Below are 26,525 nucleotides of genomic sequence, written 5' to 3'. Positions count from 1 at the left end.
GGATGTACGTGTTTGATTTTGCACTGACTTTATGGCCTTCCTGATACAACCCAGCTCTATTAGGGTTGTATCTCTTTGTCTGTAGCTATAGTCAGACATTGGTCTGTTATACAAAAATCAGTTAGCAGAACTTGGTGCTACAAATCCTGAATGCAGAATGGAAACATTTTGATATGCCGTTAGACTTGGGATGTTTTAGTTTTACTTCCATATTAGGGCTGCTTTGTTTTTTGTTTTTGTTTGTTTTATTTCCTACAGGGTATGCAAAGATACGCTTATGCTGAACAGCCACTTTCTGGCACCACATGGTCAAAGTTTACAAACCTTGCAAAGGTCATAGGATATCTGATACTGATACTGAACAATGGACTGATCTAATTAGTTTTCCTCTGTCTTGAGTACCAGTTGCTAGCAGGAGAGCCAGCTATGTCTAGACAATGTTTTTGTTTCTGGTGTTCACTTATTTTCTTCCTATATCAGCCCTGATGTATCAGTATTGTCTGAGTGACATCACCTATCATTCAGGAGAAGTCTGCAGCAGCTACCTGTGTCTTAATGGCGAGCAAAAATAGATTTGATCATTGGTATACTGGAGTTTTATCTTTATTTTTTTTTATTCTGATCAGTACTAGTTTTGTTCCTTCTACTTGATCAGTAGAAATTAAAACCATAATTTATGTTAATCAAGAATAAAAGCAAATTGCCAACAAAATACAGGTTCTAGCTTCTCGGATGTGACTATATGCTAGTTAGTAATCTGATTGCTTTTGGGTATTGGAAAGTGAAAAGTCAGGTTCGCCTTTCAGGAATGGTGATTCCTTCTTGCTGTCTACGCCCAATACAATCATTCTTTTATAGAGACAATAACATGCTGATGATAACTTATTATCACGTTGTTTTTCTGAATACCTACTCAAGAATAGATGCTTTTGTGCTGATAGGAGTTTCAAGTGATTAGATGCTTCTAAATGATTAGAAGTATAATTAAAAGAACAATTTTGGATGTAGTGTTGTTCATATATTCTCTCTAATATCCCCATCTTGGGGGGATAACTGGGGATAACTTTCAGTGTTCCATGTTATGGCATAAGACTGAGCGTGTTTCAGGTTGTCTGAGCAGTAGACAGTGGCCGGCTGGAGTAAATTCATTCTGAAGCTGATTTTCATTTGTCAAAGCCTCCGTACACCCACGGAAGTGTTTGCAGTTACTTGGCTGATTAGACTTGTTCTTTGGACTGTGTGGGTGTCCACAGATCATCTTTGACGGACATTTCCTCGACTGTCTTGAGCTATTTGTGTCGCACCTGTTAGGCTGAGACAGCTTTGCTCTCTTTTCAGGATTTCATCAACCTCCGTTTACGTCAGTCTTTGTCAGCATTCTGTTCTGTTTGACCTCAGCATTGCTGGTATTTTGAGTCATTTATCCTACTGGCTAACAAGGTCTTTGTCCTCGGTAATCAAAGAAATGCATCTAGATGAAAGCACCGATAGAATATTCACTATAAAAACAACAGCATGCACTGTTAAAAGCTTTTACCTAGAGAAACAGTACTGTCGGTGTATTGGCACCACTTTGGTAAATGTTTAATGTGTGTAGTGCATGAAAACATACTGTAGGTTTAAATGGACTTGGAGTCATGTCTTGTATCATGAGTGAAGGAGTGAACCAGAGTGGAATAATGGCCCTGCGGCTCGGGATCAGTGGAGAGGGCGATAGCATGAATGGAAATTAACATCTCTTTTGTTCTGAAGCCCTGAAACATGTTTGCATAAGTGGAGGCTGACGTTTAAATCCCCGGTGTGCAGAGAGAGACTGTGGGGTATTGATTTGGATGAACACTGTGCATTATGCGGTAAATCCATGTTTTAATGTCGATATGTTGTAACACAACAAACTTTTAGAGCAAAATGAGGTCAAACTGGCTTTTAGCTTTTATTGAGAGTAAGAATTTAAAAGCAATTCATGATACTCCACAATCATTGTATTGATATGGAGACCTTGATAACTGGATTTAACCTGGTCTTTTACTGTGTAGGGCTGTCTGTTCTTCACACTCACTGGACATGACCTGCTCCTGTATTATGAGAACAGAGTTATGGTAACCAGTAATTGATATTTTCATGAAATTTTGTCCTTCAACCTTCAGGTTGCTATCATTGCTGCTGGACTTGACGCAAAAAGAAAGGATAAAAAAAAATCGATGTGGGGTAGAGTCCCCAGCCCAAACTAGGGCTGTGCGATATGACCAAAGTCTCATATCCCGATATAAGACATCTATCGTCCCGATAACGATATAAATCACAAAAATGTAACATTTTCTGTAAATTCTGTGAATCTCGGGCAGCTCGACTTGCATGAAACTATACATTTTTAGACATAAGTTGTAACGGCCGCGTTTTCTTTGAGTATTTATTACACGGCGTGCTGCGGGGAAAAGCCTGTTCTAACGTTTGAGTCTAAGGTTTATTTTTTAGCACCTGGTGGCTCTTTTTTACTTCTCATCCGTAAATAATCTGCTCTTTCACGTGATTCAGTTTATTTTGAAAAGTCTCAACAGGATCTTGAGCTTTATTGTGAAAAGTTTATGTGGAACATAAACAAGCAGACACGCGAGGGTGTTACCATCGCTGTTGCTAACCACAACGCATAAAAACAGGTGCTTGTCTGTCAGTAGTGTGGTTATATAAAATATAAGAGAAAGAACTTTAAGAAATTAATATAGCCACTGCAGTGACCATCAAAAGGATGAAAAAATATTGCCGTAAACAGTTTATTTTGCGACACCACGAAACAAACGATAGCGTAAAATGAAACGATAGACGTTTTTACATCGTCATCTGATATACATCGTTATATCGAACAGCCCTAGCCCAAACTATATTTAGTCATGAATGTATCCTGACCTGTTCGAGGGTTTTGAAGGCAGATAATCATTTGAGAATAGAATAGAATTCAACTTTATTGTCATTGCACATGCACAGGTACAGGACAACGAAATGCAGTTTGCATCCATCCAGAAGTGCTTTAGCCGTGATATAGATATTAGAATATATATTAGCAATAATATAGATATCTAAGTATATTACAGAAATGGGTCTATTATGGTATGGTGTAATGTACACGGTATGAAGTATGTTATGAAGTGTGAGTGTAGTGAGTACAAGCTATGAACAGGATATAAATATGGAATAAAAAACTATACAGAAATCTGAGATATACAGCTATACAGAAATGGGAACTATGCAAGTTATAAACAGTTGTAGGATTTAAAAATGATCGTATGTACAGAATGATTATTTACACAGAACTATACAGTTGTGCAGTTAAGATAAGTGAGATATGTGGATAATTTCTACAGAGGCTATATAAAGTGCTAGTGGTTGTGAGTGATGGTTCAGTCCATGTTATTGCGTGCGTGTGCATGCGTGTGCGTGCGTGCGCACTCGCGCGTGTTCGCATCCAGTCCAGTCCACGAGTTTAACGTGGGTCAGATGTCAGGAGGCAGAGTTCAGGAGTCTGACAGCTGTGGGGAAGAAGCTGTTCCGGTACCTGGTGGCCTTAGTCCGGAGGCTCCTGTAGCGCCTCCCAGAGGGCAGGAGGGTGAAGAATCTATGTGATGGGTGACTGGGGTCTTTGATGATTTTCCCAGCCCTTTTCAGACACTGCTTCCTGTAGATGTCCTTTATGGCAGGAAGTGGTGCTCTGGCGATGCGCTGGGCAGTTTTCACGACCCTCTGCAACGCCTTCCGGTCCGAGGCAGAGTAGTTCCCGTACCAGACTGTTATACAGTTGGTCAGGATGCTCTCGATGGTGCAGCGATAGAAGTTCACCAGGATGTCTGAGGACAGGTGGTTCTTGCTCAGTCCTCAAGAAGAAGAGGCGCTGATGAGCCTTCTTGACCAGCTTGGAGCAGTTGGTCGTCCAGGTGAGATCCTCGGAGATGTGGACTCCCAGGAACTTGAAGCTGCTCACACGCTCCACAGCCGTCCCCTTAATGTGGACGGGTGGATGTGGGTCAGCATTCCTCCTGTAGTCCACGATGAGCTCCTTGGTCTTCTCGGTGTTAAGCAGCAGGTTGTTTCTGTCGCACCACTCAGCCAGACGATCCACCTCCTCCCTGTAGGCGACCTCATCGTTGTCACTGATGAGGCCAGGGGGGGGAGACAGGATTTGAAATGTGCTAGGACCAGCTGCTCTAAGCACTTAGTGATGATGGGGGTGAGTGCTACTGGGCGGTAGTCATTGAGGCTAGATGGGTTGGAGTTTTTGGGTATCGGGACGATGGAGGTGGATTTGAAGCAGGCCGGTACCACAGCGTGGGCCAAGGACAGATTGAATATGTCTGTGAGCACTCCTGCAAGCTCCCCAGAACACGCTCTGAGAACACGCCCGGGGATGCCATCAGGACCTGCAGCCTTGTGGACATTGATCCTGCTCAGCACCGCTCCTACATCGGTGGGGGAGAGAGTCAGAGGTTGGTGGTCTGGCGTCATGTCTGTTGTGGTTGTGGGGTTCCCTCGCTCAAAACGAGCATAAAAGTTGTTGAGCTCGTTGAGGAAGGAGACATCAGAGGATGCGGGGGAGGGTTTGGTGGTCCTGTAGTCTGTAATGGTCTGGAGTCCTTGCCACATGCGTCGGGGGTTGGAGTTGGAGAAGTGTTCTTCTACCTTCTTTTTGTAATGGTGTTTGGCTTTTTTGATGCCCTTCTTTAGATTAGCCCTGGCTGTACTGTAGGCGTGTGCATCTCCTGACCTAAAGGCAGTGTTGCGGACCTTCAGGAGGAGACGAACATCACGGTTCATCCAAGGCTTCTGGTTGGGGTACATGGTGATCGGTGATTTGAGATTTGAAAAATAAGAAAAAGTCTGTTGCTTGGATTGTGAGGTTTCCAAACTTTACTATTTCAGCAGCAATACCCATGGCATGTTACGGAGCACCTGTTCCCAGAATCCAAACTGCCGCACCTCAGTTTGAAATATGAAACTTCTCAGCGGCCCACACAAACCTTTATTCACAAATCTGACCATCACGCTGGCCTCGTGAGCTTTCTTTGTGTTTTCGGCCGTTCATTTTGATATTCTGCTGATTTGCGTTTTGTGGGTTGATTTAAATTTGAAAGCTGTGCTTGAATTGCGTGACAGTTCCTTCCCACTATCAACACGAAAATGAAAACTGTTCAGGATCAAACGGTTGAGTAAGAATGACAGTTGATAAATCCTGTGGCTTTGTTTCCCTGGTTCTGTTTTTAATTGTAAACGTATGATGGCAACTCTGACTAAACTTTACATCAGAAATCTTTATCATACATTTGTCTGTTGTAAATCACTTCTTTGGCCCAACTTTACTATCTTCCGCAGCCCACTGTGTGGCCATGAGCTGCTCTCTGAGACTTTTTTATGTATATTTTCTGTATTTACCAGAAAGTTGTGTGTTTACCTTGGTTGCATTTGATGTTACTAATAAACAGTAACATGGAGCGAGCTTTCTCTGTTAAGTGTTGTCAGTTGTTCGTGCTCGCAGCTACAGAGTGAGTACTTTAATATCTGCTAATGAAGTGCTGAATAAATTGCACACTGAATGACTAAATCCTTTTGTGAGCATGTTGAACAGTTAGCAGCAGGTACCGTTACTCATGTACATTTTAAAAAAAATTAAATTAAAACGACAAGGTAATAACTGAGTCATGCAGAAACTGTCAATACTGACAGGTTGTTCAAATGTCTTTTTTTCCTGAACTCATGAAAGCAGATCTTATTCCTCTTTTAGAGGAACTAGAGCCATGTCCATTCAGAGAGAGCGTAACCCATGTTTATTTACAGATTTCCCCTAAATGCATCACATGTAGGCAATCAGAGTCACTAAAGTAGTGCTTTTGTAGTTAAAAAATGAAGTTAAATGATCTCTGTTGCCCAGTCTTTGGCATTTTTCTAGTGTGTTTTATTCACAAACGAACCAGACGAAACTTGTGTTATTCATTCCTCAATTTCCCTCTACGTGGTTTCCATGCAGGTTTCCCCAGGCACAGGAGTATGCTCCTGCCTGCCTGGGCCTGTTGTCTCTCATCCCTCCAGTGATGGCAGAGGAGGCCAGTGGGGAGTGACAGATGCCCTTGGGAGACAGGCTTCACGGTCAAAGTCCCTTCCTATCAGCTCCACCTGATTTTCTTGACTTTTAGTTGAATTCTGTTTTTAATTTCACAAAATCCACTCTAGAAAGACAGGGTTTTTAAGCAATAAGTGTCTAGATATAATCTAACTGTGCCACATACTTGTAACCAAATCTCCCCCCCCACTCCCCGAATCATGCAGCTATACGCTCTGGTGGAAAGCCACTTTTGTGTAGTAGATGTCATGATACTTTGCCAATTATCTGTCCTCGACAGAGAGAAGCAAGTATAGGGATGGACAGGCAAGGTCAGCGGTACACCGTTTAGCTGACCATAGATACCGGATTAGACATTGTGCCTGCAGCCTGGCTGTCATCCTGCTGCGCAAACTGTGTCATCTCTCAAAGACAATTTCCCTAATGTATTCTATCTGACAGATGACCCATCTTTGTGATATCACTTATTCGCCCGCAAAAATAGGGACTTCAGCTAGCATGAAGGCATGCTCCTTATGAAATGGCATTGCCTTTAGGGTACTTACACCCCATATACCCATGTCACTGTATCACAGATATGTCATTTTTCACAAAGTATGTGGCTGATGTCTGTGTGCGTGTGGATCAGGTGTCTTATCTTTGGAGGTTAAACAAAGGCCTAATTAAACATGCAAATAATAAATTCAGTTCTTTATTCTATTCTTTATTCTACTTTTTTAAACCCTCAGTGAGATCTTTTTATGAGGATTTGAGATGCAGGTACTTCAAATACAACCTTGGAAACCAGCCTGTAACGTGTGTTAGAGAAAAGTAATTCAGCAGCTGGTGTATTGCTGCTGTTAGTTCTTTGTGTTTTCTTCATTTACTGAAGCTTTAATATGTCAAATGTCTACCATGGAAGGAGCTTCCTCCATTAAGTGTCATCAGTTGTCTTTCATGCTTCCAGCTACAGAGTGAGTTCTTTAATAGCTCTAATGAAGTGCGGAATTACTTGTGGATTGGCACTATGACTAAATAACTTTGTGAACATGCTAAACAATTAGCAGCAGGTGGAACAAGTTAAAATTCAAAAGCAAAATTTTTCAGAAACACAGATCTTACTCTTGTAGAGGACCTAGAGCCCTGCCTGTAACCCATGTTTATACAGCTGTCATTTATAGATGTAACCTAAATACATTGCATGCAGACAATTATTAAGTTATTGTTTGGAAAAAGAGGACCGCTGGAAGGACGTATTTGCTGCGTGCATGTGTTTTAGTGCAGAATCAAGAACTGTTCATGCAGATAAGGTGTGAATGATATAATCTGTCACACGAAACCAGAAACAATAAATCAAATGAAATCTTTGTTAGAACTTTTTGGCCTGCTCTCATTTATTGATAGCATTACAAAGGCATGTTCAAGGGGTAAGACTTGGTTTAGCCTCATCTGCATGTAAAATGTTTTGCATGTCAGATTGTTGTTGTTGTTGTTGCTGATGGCTGATTTCAGGCTCTGTGCATCTGGTTACCACCATGTCACCATAATGACAAAAGTATTTGCTGGTATATCTTGAAACACAAATGTGCTTGAGTTGAAATCCCATTCTTAATCATAGGGTTCAATGTGATGTGGGCCCACCCTTTGCAGCTAAAACTGCTTCAACTCATTTTGACCATTCATACAGAGGTTCCACTCCAAGCTCGCTCATCCATGTCTTTATAGACATTGCTTTATGCACTGGTCATGCTGGACCATCCCCAAACTTTTTCAACAAATTTGGGAGCTTGAAATTGTCCAACATGTCTTGATGTGCTTAAGCATTATTTCACTGGTACTAAGGGAGCAAGCCCAACTCCTAAAAAAACATAACTCCATGCTATAATCCCCCCCACCCCCCAAACTTCTCACTTGGCAGAATGCAGTCAGACAAGTACCGTTCTCCTGGTAACCGCCAAACCCAGACTTGTCCCTCAGATTGCCAGACGGAGAAACGAGATTCGTCTCTCCAGAGTCTCCTTGAAGGGTGCGTGTGTAGTGTAGTCCACACAGATCCATGTGCTGATCACTATATGGCATTTACAATACTCAGACCAGCGTACTCACAAATGCTGAAATTGAAACAAACCTTTAAGAGTTTAGCACTCATTTGTTATCTTAAACTTTTGCTAAGAGGCTTTGGAATGCATCAAATGTCCTTATAAAGATGGCCAAAAATAAACATCCTCCTACACGCAGAGCAGGCAGCAGTCACTGTAGAGGAAACACTGGTAACTGAGAAGAAAAAAAGGAGAACTACTCATCTGATGAACTTCAAACAATGTGCTTTAGCTGCAAAGTTTGAATACAATGAACACCGATGGACAAACAAAGACTGGTGTTCAGTTTTTTCACACAAGTCTTGTTTTGGGTTCCACCTGTTATTTAAGTGACACAATGAACAGATTTAAAACTTTTATTTCAGGGACTTTTATTTGCTTGGGTAAAATTAGTCTTGAATCATAGAGTTTGGGATAAATTGGCAATTAAGAAGGCTTTCAGTTCTATTTGAGTTTATTTTAATTAGTGTGTCTTGAAGACTTCCTTGAAGATGTAGCTCCTGGCTTTTAGCACCTTGTGTTTGGAAACACTGAACTCGTTCCCAAGACCCAGAGGCAAAGTAAAACTAAAGGTTTTGCTTTTCTCTTTGTTGAAGCCCTAATATTTCAGGCTGTTTTACATTAAAAAGCAGAGTGAGTTGTCTCGGGCAAAGAAGAAGCAGCAGAAGGAGAAGCTTGCCACATAAATTTCAGTGGGAAAAATTGCAGCACAATATTACGTTGCCCACTCCAGTCTAGAAGCAGTTTTGCTCCTCAGGCAGTTTATCAGTTTAGTCATTTTTCCGTTTGACTCCTTTAACCTCCCGTTTGTTTCTGCTCCGTCAAATTTCTTGACCAGTTCTGCTAAACAATTTCATTTGGAAAAAAATGGTTTAGTTCATCTTAAAGATGGAGATTTTCCATTTTTGTCACTAGTCATGACAAAAAAAATTAGATTGATTTCGTAATTCCCTCTTTGTACACCTCTTTTTATTAAACCTGTAGCCCTTGTGTGTGTAAACTCACACAGTAGTGGGAACAAGAAATGTGAGCTTCCCGTTTTAACCAAATGAACACAAACACTTTTGCACTTTCTGTCTTCTCTCTAAGCTACCATGTGTATAGAAATTGTCATTTGAGCTTCTTCGTCGTCTTCGTCTTCATTATTCCTGCTGAACTTCAACCAGACGTCTTGCATCCATCTGTATCTGGCAGCGCGCAGTAAACTAGAGCTTTTAACGCATGTGTGAAAATCATTGACTTGCCTGTGTGCTACATATGAGGAAGGACATTATTCCTGACCCCATTCTCCTGATATTATCTGAGGCACTGGTGTGGAAAAATCCTCTATCTTTATATCCTGAAATTTGCTTCTCCACAGAAAGGAAGAGCTCAGTCACTCTGTACCCTAGAGCCTAACTAACGCAACATTTGCAATACACAGACCTGTAAATTGTCAGACCCTCCTCAAACTACAAGGCTCACAAGTAGACTACTGCAGTCCAGCTGGATTTTTTTCCCCTCCTTGATGCTCCGTTTATGTGCAAAGCTGCTGGAGTGTGTTTAATGTGGAGAGGAAGCTTCATGTGTTCTCCTGCAGTGCTACTGTTGCCAGCCCTTATCTTACATGAACCATGTTTCCTTCATTGTTGCAGCTCCCTGTGTATTCTGACAACAATCAGAGGTGAATGTAGTGAAATAGCCCTGATGCTCTGTATAGAGGCCTGACAACGTAAATCAGAAAGAGATCCACTGCTATAGCCGCTGATGAGCACTGGACATTGTTAGACAGATCACACTTGACAGGTAGAAACATTGTATTACTTGGAAACAGTAGCGAGTCTATCATTAAGCTCATAGTAAAGGCCTATTTAACAATCATGGTGGTTTATAATTATAATCTGTAAGGCTTCATGATTTTTGTTTTATTTAGTTATATTTTCTTTATTGAATTGAGTTTGGTTTCAGTTAGTTTCCAGAGTGGAGTTGCTCATTTTAGACTAGGTTTGGTTGGTTGTAAGCTCTCCAGCTAGTTGTGGATCTAATCTGGGGTTTTCTCCTATTTGGGTGTACATGGAAAACCTCCCAGGTGACCCTACTACCTCAACTAGCTCCTTTCGACACAGACCAGCAGCGGCTCAATTCCAAGCTTCTCACCTTATCTCTATGGTGAATCCTAGCCATGCTACAGAGAAACCCAATTTCTGCTGCTTGTATTTTTGACCTCGGTCCCTTAGTCATCGGTCTTTTAGTCAGTCTTAGAACCATAGTTGGAATGGAGGTTAACTAGTAAATTTACATTTTGGCACGGCTCTGCTTTACGATGATAGACTGGTACAGCGCTCGCATTACTGCTCACACCACCTCGTGCTCCACCTTCATTTCACTCTTCGATCTGTTCTCAGTAGACTGTGCAAAGTTGTTTGACTTGTGTTAGCTTTACCTGCCACAGTTTACACTCAACTTTATTTTTGGCACGAGCCCCACACTACAGTGGCTAACATTGGCCTAACGCATGTGCAATCAAAAAAAAAAAAAAAAGGTCCATCTGTTGTGTTGACGCCTTAGGGAAATAAAGGAGCAGCCTGAGTTTTTGCATGTTTCTTCTGTTTGAACAGCAGCATCTCGTCTCACCATCTCAGACACGTCATCATTCACACATGGTAGTTAGTTTTGCATTTGATTTTAATTTTTGTGGTTGGAAAATGCATTCTAGGTGCATTATTGCAGCCTTCAGTGAGCAACACGGTATTACATGTTTCAATATGATGGTTGAAAACAAAGAAATTATATATATTTGATTTTAAAAAACAAAAAAACAAAACGGGTATGGCATTGGATTTTTATTTTAAAACTTTAATGCAAGTAAAACCACAGCAGTTTTAATTTCCCTTTTCTTTGTGGTGTGCTGTTGCACATGGTGGCTACATCGCCTGTGAAGGTTGTGGTGCTTACTGCTATGTAGAGCGATATGACCAAAAAATATTTATCACGATATACATTTGAAAATTTGCGATAACGATATAACTGACGATATAATTGACACTAGACAAAATACTTTACAACTCCACAACTTTATTAGTGCAAAAAACAACAACAACCCATCAATGTATTTTCACTTAAACAAGCAGCTGTTTTATTATGTGCATTAACGCTATATAAAAATTTAACAGTGCAAATGCAAATTCCTTGCTGACAGTTTAACCAAAAGGCATTTCCAGTGGAAATTGGCCGACATGCCCTCAGCATAACCATGTATAATATCCACAAAACTTAAAAAGAGGATATATATATATATATATATATATATATATATATATATATACACACACACACACACACACACACACACACACACACACACACACACACACACACACACACACACACACACACACACACAAAATACGGTAATATTATGTTGAAGCACAGTACGTATCACTCCGTGAGGCTGCTGCCTACGATAGCTGTAATGCTCCGACAATCCATCAAGCGGTGCGCGTTTTACCCATATTCTATTGCGATATTTCATTTTCTTATTGTTGCCCAACATTATACCGGTATAATCGTGAACTGTATGATAGGGCCCAGCCCTACTGCTATGAACACGAAATTGTTTCGATTGGCATAATTGAACAATAAGTGGGTGATCATTTATCCAGTGTTTCCATAACTATTTCACATTATTTATTTTAATTGAATCAGATTTCTTTGTAAATGTACTTTGTCACAATGTCTAAATGTCACTGGCTGTGGCATCTGGCATTAAAGTTGTAAACTGAGATAATGAGTCATATCTGCATAACATTTTGTGGGATCATGATGAGACTGGTTCTGTGGGTAGATGAGACCTGGGTGCACCTGTGTGCAGCAGTGTGCCCTGCTTGATGTTTCTGTACTTGTTCCACAGAACTGCAGCTTGCAGCTATATTTTGCTTAGTCTTATTTATATCAGTTTGACGGTGAACAAAGGCCCGGTTCCCTTCAGACGTACATGGATTCCTTACGTGGTTTCACTGAGGAGGGAAGAATTATTTATGGACATGCAAATAAGGCTCAGCTCTGTAACAGGATGTAGACCTAACGTTCTGCTTATCCAAATGAAAATGTTATTTCTGTCGGGGCGTTCCCATACCAACAACAATGTTGTCTGTCTGACACATATCCTGATGATTATTTTAGATTTTGCTGTGTTGTTGTTGTTGTTGTTGTTGTTGTTTTTATTACTAAAAATAAAGTTCACCACCCCCCCAAAATAACATTTTTATACTAAATGTTTGTGTCTGTATCATAATTTAGACCTTTTTGGGGAAATAAATGCATAGTCTGATTTCATACACTGCATAAAATAACATTTTCATCATTAAAGCGGCATTTGAAAGTCATCCTTTTATTTGTAATGGGGCTGTTCCTCTTCTTTGCTCTGCCAGGTCCATAGAGAAAGTGACTGTGCTACCATTTCCTGAAACTCACTTCTCTTTCCTCATTTCCAAACCACAAACCAACAGTTTGTTTACCTTCAGCTCAGATGAATATGCATGTTCGGTGATGACTAATCCGGCACAGCGAAACTCATAAAAATCCACTGTATATGATGTAATCATCTAAGGCACCTCTGCCATGGTCTTAGACCCATTGGGCACATTAACAGAACAGTGTAAATGTTTATAGAGCCCATTTAGGAGGTAGATACGTGTGAATAAACCTGCTGATCCAGGTAGGGAGAGTATGCAAATCAGGCTGATAGCTGATAGTTTATCACAGTGGAGGAATAGTTATGGCAAGAGGAACAAGAAACAAGGGATACAGTCTCTGTTTTTCAACCAGAGGTAGAACTACAGACAGAGAAAAAGTGGATTTCACTAATAGAGACACCTTGGCACTCCCTCTGTTGTTGCTGTGTTGGTAAAATAAAACACCTGGCTTAAACTGTTTTTGATTCCTGTGTGTATTTATTTCTCAGCTTAATACCTTTAAATCCTTAACAGTTTACAGTGAGCGCTGATGTGTCTGGAAGCAGACCAGGAATTTCAGATGGATTGAAAACATTCATTTTTCCGCTTGGTCGTTCCAAATTGGAGTGCCTGAATGGAAAAACTTTCGGAAGATACGGTTTATGATTGTTTGGCTTTTTTGATTTTTTTTTAAAAAATGGTTTAAAAAAAAAAAAGGCTGAGCTTACAACTTTGGCATATATAATTACTTATTGAGGTTTCTATGTGATACTTCAGGGGAGTGATGACAGTATGAATGGGTGTGCAGGATGTGTGTTAGGCTCTAGTCACACAGGCCTGGAGACTAGTTGGTGTCCAGTTGACAACAATTGGTCGTTAAAGAAAAATATGCATTTCATGACTGGTATTAATAGTTGCTTAACTATACCGTGCTCCATGGAAATTCTGCTTGCAATTGCTTTGGTTGCTAGCAGATTATCTGAGTTGCCACAGTTTGAGTGGAAGACAGCTACTTGCCTGCAACAAGTTGGAGACTCCTTTCAGAATTGCAGAAAAAAAAAACTGGGCCTTCATCAATTTCAATATTTTGTTTGTTTTTTGTTCTTATTTATTCCCCCGTTTGTCCTACAGAAATGACAAATTAATCTTAATTGATCTTAATTTCCCGGGTTTTGCTTCTTTCAGCTGTTCATCACAGTGTTGAAAAATAACTTGCACAAAACATTTGGTACAACAAATAAGTAACAGCCACTGATGGAGAGAAGAGAAGTAAGAAAGTCTGAGGAGGTCCGAATAACTTGAAATAAAAGAGAACCTTTTGCGAGGCAGATAAGCCATGGCATAGAGCTGGGCGATATAAGATTTTTTTTTTTTCATATCACGATATGTTTTTTCATTTCAGGCGATAACGATATATATCACGATATAAGCCAAATAACTATATTTGTAAGATTTAAATGTGCCGTTGCTCACAAGTAAAATGTGAAATAATCAGCAGCTTGTTTTGATTTAAATATTTATTTCCCATAATAAGTTCAACAGGGTAGATGTACTTAAGGAACATGAGACTTTTTCAGATAAATAAAGGCAAATATTGCAAACTACACAAAAGCAGCCGCTAAAGCGTTTAAGTTTCAAAATAGAGCAAACGAAACAGACTAAATTGTCAATTCCACTTAGAAACAAAATATTAATTCTAAAAATAAATCTTAGTTTGTTTTACAGAAGATCAGACAAAATTGACTAACTTTTGTCAATATCAAATAAACTGAGAACTAAAAGGAAATTCTCGATCTCTCCTTGTTGTATAGCTGAGCTTTTCAAACAGTTTTAACAGTTACTTTAGTCTGACAAAAGCCGAATGACGAATTAGCGCTTCCAGTCAGAGACTGAGCTGCACCGCTTTATTGTATTTCCAGACTTGCTTTCGGCACAATTTAAAGTGCGCGCTACTCTGTTTTTTGTCAGACTTGAAATAGTCGAAATACCTTCACACTACGGAACTTCTTTGGCTCTTCTGTTCGACAATCTCTCCGGCATTGGAACCATCATCTGTTTTCTCTTCGGTAACCTTCGGTCACGCTCGGTAAATTTTTCTCTAGTCGGCACACTCATTTCCTCCATTACCGCTGGCTGCTTCCCAAACAAATACACATGTGCGGCACGTAACAAGTCACGTGACGTGACGCTGCGGCTGTGATTGGTTTGGCTCTGCGCTACTTAATTTGGATTGGCTGTTTTTGTTAAGAGGACAAGAGAGATGAGGCCTATCGCAATAGTTTAACTTTTCTATCGAGGAAAAGTTATTTCACAATACATATCGTTATCATATCGCCCAACTCTACCATGGCATAATAATGCATCTTGCAGTGTAACATCACTTTAAGATGTTACACTGCAGAAAGACAGGAGGTTTAGTGAAAACTAATGTAAATACAAACTTTGTTTCCATTAAAGCTCCAAAGGTTTGAAGAGTAGTACTTGCACAGCGTGTTTTTCATTAAAGTGCATGTGTCTTTTTGTTTGGTCTCACAGTAACAGAATGGGGTGATGATGTGCGGCCGATCTCCGAGGAAGAAGCCATGGTCATCGTCAACCACCAATCAACAGGAGATGTGTGCACACTCATGATGTGCCTGCAAGACAAGGGAACGGTAAGAAAGGACAGGGATGTGTTGCTTTCTTGTCACCTCCCCTTGGGGGAAAGTGTGCAACACTGTTAAGGATGCACTGTCAACATCTTTACACAAAAAGCAGTGCGGACGTTTGGACCTGTGGGCTGTTCCTGTGAGAACAAACATCACCCTGAAAAGCCTTTTGGCTAAAATTATGTTAATTTGGAAACATAATTCTTGTCTCAATTCATCCTTAAGCATTTCACATTAATGTGGCTGTTGACTTTGTGCATCATGCCAGTTTTGAACGTTTCACCTCTGTTGTAGTAACTGAGGAAAGCGAGGACACACAGTGGTGTGCAGTGGGACACCACTTTAATAAACAAATAAATAAAAAACATGTTCTATTTATTAATTTATTTATTCATTGAAATGATTGCTGTGAGTCTGATTCGAACACAAATACAGGAGTCGGCCACTTTGAACAGCCCTTTTGATTACTGCATTAGAGAACTCCAGCTGTGAAGTGATCAAAATGACATTATATGAACACATAAAACAGCTAAAGTTGGATTTTTAAAAAAATATTGTTAAAATGAATGCTGCAGGAAGCTCATACTATACACTCGTGCTGCCTGCTTAAGGCTTTCTTTGTGACTTCGTGAAATAATAATAGTAAGTAAGTTACTCCACGCTCACCTTTACCTGACATGTTTTACCGTAGCAAGCCAAAGTTGGTTTAATAGATTTATATGAGGAAAAACAAATGCCAGTTACCGGTAGTTGCAACATTTCGATTCCGCCAGGTAACAGGATATCTTCCCTTTTTTTGTCCCCTCCCTCAATGTTTTCACTTCTTTGCTTATGTTGAGGCTGCTGGCTTGTGGCAAGGTGGATGGTTAGTTTTATTTTTAGGCACTTTTCCTCTGTTAGCATCTTTAAAATGTGTTTGTTAAGTTGGGTGAAAGTGATTATAACAATAGATCTAATCTGATAGTTCAGTCATTTTTGTTGTGAATCCCCCTGCGATTTAATTTTGGAACTTTGTGTTTTAACTCGCTGTGAGGAGCTTCCATGATAACATGATTTGGTATGTGGCTGTGAGGTGCGCAGTCAACAACTGCTGCCAGAATGGCATAAATTATGGCACCAAGATGTGAACTCTCCTAACCCTGCAACTATTTACTTGTTTGTGTGTTGCCAAACAGACCAGTGGACATGCTTGAGGCTAACCAGCTGGTCACCGATCAGAACAGAGGATGCTGAAAATGAGTGGATGTTGCTTGACTTGTAAATTAGTCATCAGGAACACCCCCAATTTTACCTGTCTAGTCCGCTGCTAACGTCACAATAAAAATTGTTTTTGACCGCTACAGGAAATTTTCCCTATGAATTCTTAGTGATGTTTAGTGAATTCCAGCGTTAAGTGTTTTCAAACTACTGTTGTACTGTGTTAATAGATTCATGCTTTGAGTTTTCATAGCACCAAGGGGAATGTGTTTATTATCTCCTTGAGAAAGAGCAATAGTGATGGGAGTGTGCAGATGCTGGCTCTCTTGCATTTTTCCACACCGATCACTGTAAACATACAGGGAAGTGTAATGTCAGTGCACATGCACACCTATTCCTCCAGGAGTAATAACTAACCTCAGTCAACATGTGTTTAGTTAAATGTATGTCATGCCTGCGTTCTTATAGGACTCCTGTTAATTGGCTAGCACTATAAAAATCAATGCAGAGGGCAGTGTTGTTGTTTTCCCTTTTTTATTTTTTTTTTGCCGAGAGCTGGCATTGGATCGGGGCAGCCGAGCTACACTGCACAAACATGATGACATGATTCGCCTCAACAACCGCATCCCGGCCCACTTTATCCGCTTAGCACTGAAAGGACAGTAAGCCAAAGCCACATGGGTGCAGGTCACGAGGGCAGAAATACTCAGAGGGGCAGCATCAGTTTGTGCTGTTCACGTAAACTCTGCTTATTTAATTTCTTTTTTTGTTTTTTATTTAAATGATTATTGAATTTTTTCTTTCTTGCAGGTGGTACGAAAAATGATGTGGCTGATGGACCACGTGTTTAAATACACCAACTTTGGCCTAGTGTCCTTGATCCATGGGGACTTCTTCATTAGACAGGTAAGTAGCCCAAAATCTGGAGGTCTTACTTTTATCTTTACTTTTGACTTTAATATGTTTTTTTTCTTTTCTTTGGTTGTTGTCAGCATTAACACAGTCTGCTTCACATTCTTAGCCTATTTTTTTTTTTTTTTTTTTTATTGGCATATTAGCCTCAAAGCTTGCAGAAACACTTTTTTGCCAAAGGATAAAAGTCTGTTTTTCCACACTTGTCAACACCTTGTTTTCTTCCCCTGAAGTTCTGAGAGTTCAAACCACAGAGCTTTGAAGTCGCAACCCATCTCATTAAACCCCAGTTACTAGAAGCCTGTTATTTCTGCGCTGTCCACAAGTGAAGCTGCTATCCATCTGCTTGTTCCAGCTGGACAGCAGATATGTTAGCAGGCTTTCCTGCAGCCATGGTGTCCCGAGAAGGGGAAAATGTCAGCAGAGAGTGGTGTGGGAGGCCTGCTGAGCCCCTCTGGGTCAGACTGGGCTCTTTTGTTGTGGGGGCAGCTGAAGCAGAGCTCTGACAGGACTACACACACATCCTACAGGGCTCTGACTGGCCAGGGAATTCTTGGAATATCATGCAAGTTTGAGAGGTTAATTTTAGGCAAGATTTGTGCTAAACTCATTAGTGTCAGTGATACACTTACACAAAACCAAGGGGACATCTATTAGATATCAACTACAACAGCACAGCACATCTATATTGTGGCAATTTCCAAGTTTTACCAAAAAATGGGACGTGAGCATCTTGATATCACGATGATGAAAACCACGAGAGAGGACGGGCTACACAAATGCAAAAGCTTAAGTACACACAGAGAGGCAAGCGACAGCAAAGAAGGGGCAAGACAACAAAATAATCGCAAATATAAAAAGAGGTGTACATCTAGTGAATGTAGATTAGTCATGAAACATAATGTAGTGATCTGCAATAGTATTATTTAGTTGCATTATTTCTGACTAAAAATAAGCTTTTAAAAAGGTTTTTCTAAAGACAAAGCAGATTTTTCATGATAGGCATTCAGTCATGAAATTGAAGCCATATAGTCATATTCATCACCCAGACTATCGTACCCCTGTGTCCCAGAGTACACAGGATGTAATAAACATTTATCGGGTTACATAAACATTTGTTGCCTTGGATGTTAGAAATCAGCACGTTTAACTTCACTGAGTAAATAAAGCCGGTGAACCTAAACGGCACTAGCTTCCAACTGGACAAAATCTCGGAGGTCATGACTTAATATTAAACAGAAGCGCTGCTGAGGGGCTGTCTGTGTTGATCCACATTTGTTTTGTTGAATGAGAAGGCTCCCACGCTCCTCACGCTTATCATGCTGTTGTTGCACTTTCTGAGCTGAGCAGAAATGCCCTGACAAGAGGGAATTAAATTTTTTAGGTCATGGAAATGCATTGCCGTGGAATTTCACATCAGCCGTGCCGAGGGTGAAGCAACCCGAGCCTGCTAACAGCCAGCTGGACAGGCCGTAGTAGGAAGTCTGAGCGGGCTCAGTCATTTCTGCCGCCCTCGTCTCTCTCTGAAGTCCCCTCTGGCATTCCTGCGCGTGCATTCTTGACATCCTTCCTCAGAATCTTTCACACATCCACACAGTGCAGCAAGCAGCTGCCCCGGCCACCCTGAGCATCTGCTGTCCACCCAGGCTGCCAGACGTGTCTCAGACATTGTTATGCAAAACACAATCCACCATTCCTTAAAGTAGGGGTGAGCGATATAAACGATATACGATATAAACGATATAAATTTGGCCAACGATAGAGATTTTGACTATATCGCTCTATCGCGATAGCGCATGTTGACGATGTCATCAAGCTGCGCCTGTCTTGGTCGAAAGCATCACAGCGGCTAAAACCATTATCATCTGCAAATTATGGTGGGCGACAGTCACAGCAAAGAGATAAAGCACTTTTGAAATATGGGGAAAGCCAAAAACTGTGCTTCCTCCACTTCCGTAACATCGATTCATTAGTGTTGAATTCTCTTGCAGCTGTTCTTGTCCCGTGTTGTTGCAGTATATTAATAACTAACCTTGTATTGTGGATGCATAATCTCAGTTGTTCTCCTGACTGAAGTTTGGCCCGTGTATAGCATCCTGCTATGTGATTGCATTTGTCCCTGACCACCAGAACCCCCCACGTTAACTTTTATCGAGTGGAAAAAGAGTTGGCGTTCATCCTCCAGCTTCACTGTGCTAATGTTATGCTAACATAGCTGTGTCGCTAGCAATCATGTAGCACAACATTATATACCAGGTAGTCCAACTTCAGTAACCCTGCAAACGCCACTGCTGTTTAGTCTTCTGTCTTCATTTATATTGGAAGTGGTAGCAGAGCTGTACGTTTTAATTAGTTTCAAAAATCTCTGTCAGAACATGGTATGAAATGTTTAGGTGTAAACTAGCGAGCTAACTTCCTGTTAACTTCTAACTCCGTTAAATTTAATAAATTATGTTTTCATGGATGCCTGGATGTTAAACTTAATTGTTACACCCGATAAAGCAGCAACGCTGATGATTTAATTAAAGATGAAAGAATTTAGATCGTTTTTAACTCTTAGTGTTTGTTTGACTTTGGGACCTGAAGAGGACTGAGTTTTGGACACGGATTACTCCGCGAAGCAACTCACTACGGCAGCCATAATGCTCTGACAATCCATCAAACAGTGCAGCTTACCAAAGTTGTACTAAAACATTTTTTAACAGATTTCTGCACGCCCAAATCGGTTCGAGGTCAGTAAGCACAACCAGAATTCATACATAAGGCACACTCTTGATTTTTGAGAAAATTAAAGGATTTTAAGTGTGCCTTATAGTGTGGAAAATACGTTATATAGAAGAAAAGAATATATTGTGATATCTATCGCTACCACACATGCTTCAAATTATATCGCGATATGAATTTTAGGCCATATTGGACTATAAACTGTATGGTGGTAATAAGAACTTATCTAGTCTAGCGCAATGGCTCCTCAATTAACCCAGTTTTAACCCTTATGAAGATGGTGTCATTTAGAGCTGCACTATTGTTTGCTTTAGTTTATCTCAGTGGACCCGATAAACTGGCAAGTGAGTAAATACTTGACTAAAGCCTGTGGGAGGGTAGCTAAAACAAAGCTGAGACAGGTGGAGTACATTAGTTTCATTTATAAATTCAGCTGCTGAATATTGAGTCACATCAAACCACAAATCTAAATGTAATATTATCCTGTAATAATTTAGTTTTATTTATTTAGCAGTAGTTCACAACACCAGCCATCTCAGGTTGCTTTGTAAGGTACACACCGTATTAGAGAGATAGGGAGAATGAGCCTATGACCCCTGTGAGCAACGCTCTTGGTGACAGGGAAACCAAAGAATGCCCTTTTAACAGGAAGAGTAGGGAGGGGGAGAGAAGCATAGAGAGATGAGAAATGTGTTGTAAATATGAATGTAGCCAACATGAGGTCACATATTGGATTTGAGCTCCATAAATTGAAGCCTCAACTTTAGCATTTTTGCCACCACAATGTTGGTTTCTTGGAGCTAGAAGTGACCTTGAATAGGAAAGTAGTGTTAGTTTATCAGGAAATGCTATCATCTCTGTTAAAAAGCAGCTTCCATAAACTGTACAGGTGCAGTGCATACATGACCAAGATCCTAGAACTTTATTCATCAGAACTGAAGCACAAACATTTAGGCAGGCTGCAGTCCGTATCTCACAGCGAGCCATTTTATTAGTCAGTAAATTAAATCAAAATGCCAAAAGGCTTCAGCAGCTTGGGTGTGATTTGATCTGCTGTGCATGTGCATACAGTCTGTCCTGTCCTAAAGGCTAAAGAAATCAAAAAGATTAAAATTAAAAGCTCCAGTAGAAGCCAACAGCACAAACTTGGTGGTCAAGTTCAGTAACTAGCAAACAACAATTCATGCTATCGAAGTTGGGACACTTGTGCCAAATGGTCGTATCCCTAATTCTGGCATTATTAAAATAAATAAATCCCCTATAGAGTTATGAAGGGGTAATTATCCATAGAAGCAAAAAATATTTTCTGTATCTTGAAGTTAATGTGTTTTTAATAGCCCATCAGCCTTTCTCTGAACATCTTCAAGTTTAACTTGAAGCAAAAATGCCAGATAGCACAGCAACTGACAGACGTATTTATTTACTGCTGCCAGAATGGCATAAATTATGGCACCAAGACATGAATTCTCCTAACCCTGCCTTACTGGGGAAATCCTCGCTTCTCCACAGAAACCCTGACTGTCAGTAGCAGCCCCTTTTTAACTCTAGGAATGGTTTACCTGACATTGGAACTTGGCCAACTGTAGTGTTATGGCACAACAATAATGTGACACATTGATACTACCAGAACCTTTCTGGTCCTACACTGTCAAGTCACAAAATGTACAATGAACAATTTCTTGTTCTTCACCTTTTAGCTGCAATATTTACCCATCCAGGTCGAAAATAGGTCCATATTTAGGCCATATAGGTCCAGGTCCATATTTTGAAAACTTTTATTTTGAGCACATTGTCCACTTGTCAATGGGTTAGAGCAGCGGTCCCCAACCTTTTTTGCGCCACGGACCGGTTTATGCCCGACAATATTTTCACGGACCGGCCTTTAAGGTGTCGCAGATATATACAACAAAATAAAACTAGTACCGGTACCGAAAAAATAAGATTTATTCATAAGGCACGTGAAAAGACCCAGGAGAACCAAGTTAACGATAAAATCGATAACAAAATAACCCTGAAAACCATACATTTCACACCTGAGCCTCAACTCTTGCGGCCTGGTACCAAACGACTCACGGACCGGTACCGGTCCGAGGCCCAGGGGTTGGGGACCCCAGGGTTAGAGGTTTGATCCCAAAGTGTTCTTGGGCAAGATTTAACCAAAGATTGGTTCCAGTAATAGACCGGCACCTTGCACGTGTGTTTCTCTTTAAATTGGAAAAACCTGAGTAAGTGCTTTGTGAGAAAGCTGCTGTATGCTTGCAGATCATTCCCTTTGCCCACTGCACCGTAACTCTAAAAGCAACATCGTGGACTATACTCTTCATTTTCATGTGGCTCTTGTAGCTGCTGTTAAACTACATCAACGGTATCAAGGTCATTTTTGAGCTTGTGATGTGTGGAGTCTCCTAATGCCTTTCTACCTCTGGAAATCAGCATTTGTAGCTGCCGCTAAGAATAAATCTTGAAATGACCTTCTTGGCCGAATACTCGGCTGTAGCTGTTGTGATGCAGCAGTTGTAGTAGGCACAGCTGCTTAAATTAAACACATGTGCTCACAGAGAGCAGCTTGCTGTCCTAATGCATTTAAAATGAACTTTGACCAGGCCTAACATAAAAATCAATCCCGGTCCTCCTCATCCTGTTCCTGCTAATGCTCTTAATGTTGTCAAGGCCATCATGTTTGCATCCATTTCGGTGGTGCCGTTAATGCGGCTCGGGGAGTTACTGCACCTAACTTGTGATTTGTGTGTGTTTGAATTCATTTGCTTAGTCGGTTCTGCTCTGTCGAAAATGCTTTCTATCTTATCAAGTTAATGAACTTAAGATAAGATAAGATAACTCTTTATTGTCATTGCACAGTCATACATAGTACAGTAGTACAATGAAATTGGAAAAACTGTCCTACGTCGGCACTACATATAACACAACACGACACGATATGACACATCACAACGTAACAAACAACACAACACAGTATATTAACTTAGTATAAAAAAGAAGAATAAGTGTATGTGTATTGCACACTGTTATTATTGCACATTAATTATTATTGCACCTTGTTATAAATATAAATATTATTGTTATCGTTTTAAACATTGTTACCTCCCCCTAAAAAGTCCAGGTAGGTAGCCAGTCAGGTCAGCTATTTACATTGATCAGGGCTATTGCCCTGTTGTAAAAGCTGTCCTTGAGTCTATTTGTTCGGGACCTCAGCAGCCTGAACCTCCTGCCAGACGGCAGCAGCTTAAACACCCCGTGTCCTGGGTGTGTGCAGTCCCGTAGGATGCTGCGTGCCCTCTTGAGACAGCGAGTACTGTACAGGTCCTTCAGGGAGGGAAGAGGATGTCCAATTATTTTTTTGGGCCATGTTGATGACCCTCTGGAGTGCCTTTCTGTGTGCTGTGGTGCAGCTGGAGAACCACACACCGATGCAATATGTCAGCACACTTTCAATGGAGCAGCGGTAGAAGACGGTCAGCAGCTCCTTCTTCAGGTCCATTTTTCTGAGGATTCTCAGAAAGTGGAGACGCTGTTGGGCTTTCTTTAAAACCGCAGAGGTGTTAGAGCTCCATTGGAGGTCTGTGTCTATGTGCACACCCAGAAACTTGAAACTGGAGACCCTTTCCACGCACTCCCCGTTGATGCTGACAGGCTGCAGCTCGGACTTCCTCCTTCTGAAGTCAACTACCAGTTCTTTTGTTTTGGTGGTATTGAGGTCCAGGTTGTTGTCTGCACACCAATCTGACAGCCTCTGAACTTCAGCTCTGTATGCAGTCTCATCTCCCCCTGAGATGAGCCCCACCACAGTGGTATCATCTGCAAACTTGATGACTGTGTTGTCTGGGTGGGAACTAACACAGTCATGTGTGTACAGAGTGTACAGCAGGGGACTCAGTACACAGCCTTGTGGAGAGCCGGTGTTGAGGCTGAGGGCTGAGGAAAGATGAGGCCCCACTCTAACTCTCTGTACACGGTCTGAGAGGAAGTCTCTGATCCAGCGGCAGGTGGTGGAAGGAAGTCCAATTTCCAGCAGTTTATCTATTAGTCTGTCCGGGAGTATCGTATTGAAAGCAGAGCTAAAGCTAAAGAACTTAGGGTGTAGCCCCAAATTTTTTTGTATCCTTGGGGCAACTAGTGAAGAGAACTGCTTATTTTAAATGCGGTCAGCCCATTTTAAGTTGAATTTTTAGGTTGAAAAATAGACCTGAAACCTCTTTTGAAAATAAATGCTTATTTTCTGTGTTTCTTCAGGGTAAAGCTCACCGAGACAAGCAGCTGGTTTACCTGAAAGAGCACCTAGATAAATACTACCACAGCCGTGACAGGAAGTGGATAGTGCTGTTTCCTGAGGGCGGCTTTCTTCGCAAGAGGCGGGAAACGAGCCAGTTGTTCGCCAAGAAGCACTCGCTCCCCCATCTGACCCACGTCACGTTGCCTCGTCTCGGGGCCAGCCACGTCATACTGAAAACTCTGGGAGCCCAGCAGGAGAACGGCAGTGTGGGCGGTGACACCAGCATGCTGAACACGACAGGTAACTAAAACACACACATGGGAAAAGCCTTTGGTTTAAAGTGAGACAAACTGATATAGAAACTGTTAGTTTAGACTTGGTGCCAAGGCTGAAGGTGTTCTTTGAAAGTGCTGGATTTTATCTCAGGAAGTTTTCTGGGGTTTAAAAAGCAGAGTCTGGATAAAGTTGTTTCTCCCTTTTTTTTTTTTTCTTTTTTCTTGGTTTCTGTGAACTCTCTCCCGTTTACTGTAGTTATTTGATTTTTTTTTTTTGGTAGAAAAGCTGGGATAAATCATGCCTCAAATATGAAACCTTAGATCATTACCTCTGCACGTCTCTGTCCTTTAAACTGTAGACGACTGGTGGTAAAGACCACCAGTAGGGCTGGGCGATATGACCCAAAATTCATATCTCGATATTTTTTACCTAGACGGCGATATAAGATATCGATTTTTTTTTTTATTTATTTATTTTTTTAAAGCCATAAAGTAAGAACAAAAATAGAGTTCTTAGTCAAAGCTGTGTCCCAGATGTCACACAGGCACTTTTCTTAACATAGAGCAGATGTACATAAAATTTACTCAAAAATAAATTATGAGCATTTATTAAATAATAATGCTCCATAAATAAAAGAAAACAATGTTGTTTTTGTGCATAACAAAAAGCTCACAATTGTGCAGTCAAAATGTAAACTAAAAGACAATGAGCATAATAACAAAGACAGATTTCACAGCTGCTCTGTTCCCAACTTCTACTGTGTGACTGACAGCCTGGAGTTTGAAATCCTCTTCGTAACCACGTCTCTTAACAGGTGCCATTTATGGTCCTTATACACAGTAAGGTAATATTACGTTGAAGCACAGTACGTATCACTCCGTGAGGCTCCTCGGTAGCCGTAATGCTCTGACAATCCATCAAGCGGTGCAGCTCCGTAGCTTACCAAAGTCGTACTCAAACATTTTTGACAGATTGCTGAGCGCCGTGTTCCACATAAAATCGGTTCGCAGCCATCAAGCACAACCAGAATTCATACATAAGGCGCGCTGTCAACTTTTGAGAAAATGAAAGGATTTTAGTCCGTGCAGCACCTCTGGGCTGCATGGCGTTAGCGTGGTTAGCTCGTTAGCGTGGTTAGCTAGCTAACACGTTGACGCCGTCCAGCCCCACGCACGGGTTGATGCGCAGTAACTCGTTAACGGAGATTTACCGTGTCCATCTTGTCGCTTCCTGCAGGTGAAGCGATGGGGGAGGAGGGGGAGTTGTGTTCAGTGAAGGAGAGGCGAGGCCGAGTAACGTTGCGTCAAGACAAAAGTGGACGAAAGAGAGGCAAACTTGCGGCTATATAGTTATAATGTAACATAGACTATATCGATATAAAAGATATTGTCACATCTTATATCTCGTATAAAAATATATCGATATTTTTTTAAAAACTCGATATATCGCCCAGCTCTAACCACCAGTGAAGGAAAGGACTGACACGCACAGAGGTGCCAGAAATTGCATCAGTATCCCTGAAAACCCCAGCCGTGATTTGCAGGGGAGTAATTTTTCTGTCTAGAGACCAGCCCTAAATACAGCCAATGAAGAGGATGATAATGCAGCAATTAACAAGCTTTGAGGGTGAAAATTTATTTATTTATTTTTAACTTTGTTAAAATTTGTAACATTTTATTTGTCAAGCGTAACTTTATTCTGTTTTCGTAGTGGCTCCTATGGGTCACAATAAGCTAATGTTGATTGTTTTACATACTGCTGGGTAAGCTGACCTGGAGTATTATAGCACGTATGGTCATTTCATCTCAAATCAAGCAATTTGTGGAACATCTATCCCAAAAATCGGATGCAATATTTGAAAGTGGATCAAAAGACAGTTTAACAAAACACAATAACAGTAAAAAAAAAAAAATGTTAAAGGAT

General features: G+C 40.9%; 1 protein-coding gene across 3 annotated transcripts in view; it reads left to right on the top strand.

Moving 5' to 3' along the window:
- lpgat1 (lysophosphatidylglycerol acyltransferase 1) overlaps positions 1–26,525 on the top strand; it is a 64,840-nt gene that overhangs the window by 11,035 nt on the left and 27,280 nt on the right. For all 3 annotated transcript variants that reach the window (XR_003274601.2, XM_026193997.2, XM_080289805.1), the window contains exons 3-5: positions 15,150–15,268; positions 17,270–17,365; positions 24,347–24,626. Coding sequence is in view for 2 of the 3 variants with exons in the window: in XM_026193997.2 (XP_026049782.1) it covers positions 15,150–15,268; positions 17,270–17,365; positions 24,347–24,626 (495 nt within the window). In the remaining variant the exon portion in view is untranslated. The remainder of the gene's footprint in view (positions 1–15,149; positions 15,269–17,269; positions 17,366–24,346; positions 24,627–26,525) is intronic.

Source organism: Astatotilapia calliptera, chromosome 15 (genome assembly GCF_964374335.1).
Source record: "Astatotilapia calliptera chromosome 15, fAstCal68.1, whole genome shotgun sequence".
NCBI classification, from domain to species: Eukaryota; Metazoa; Chordata; class Actinopteri; order Cichliformes; family Cichlidae; genus Astatotilapia; species Astatotilapia calliptera.
Note: the sequence above shows the minus strand (reverse complement) of the source record. Positions and strands in the feature narration are given on the sequence as shown.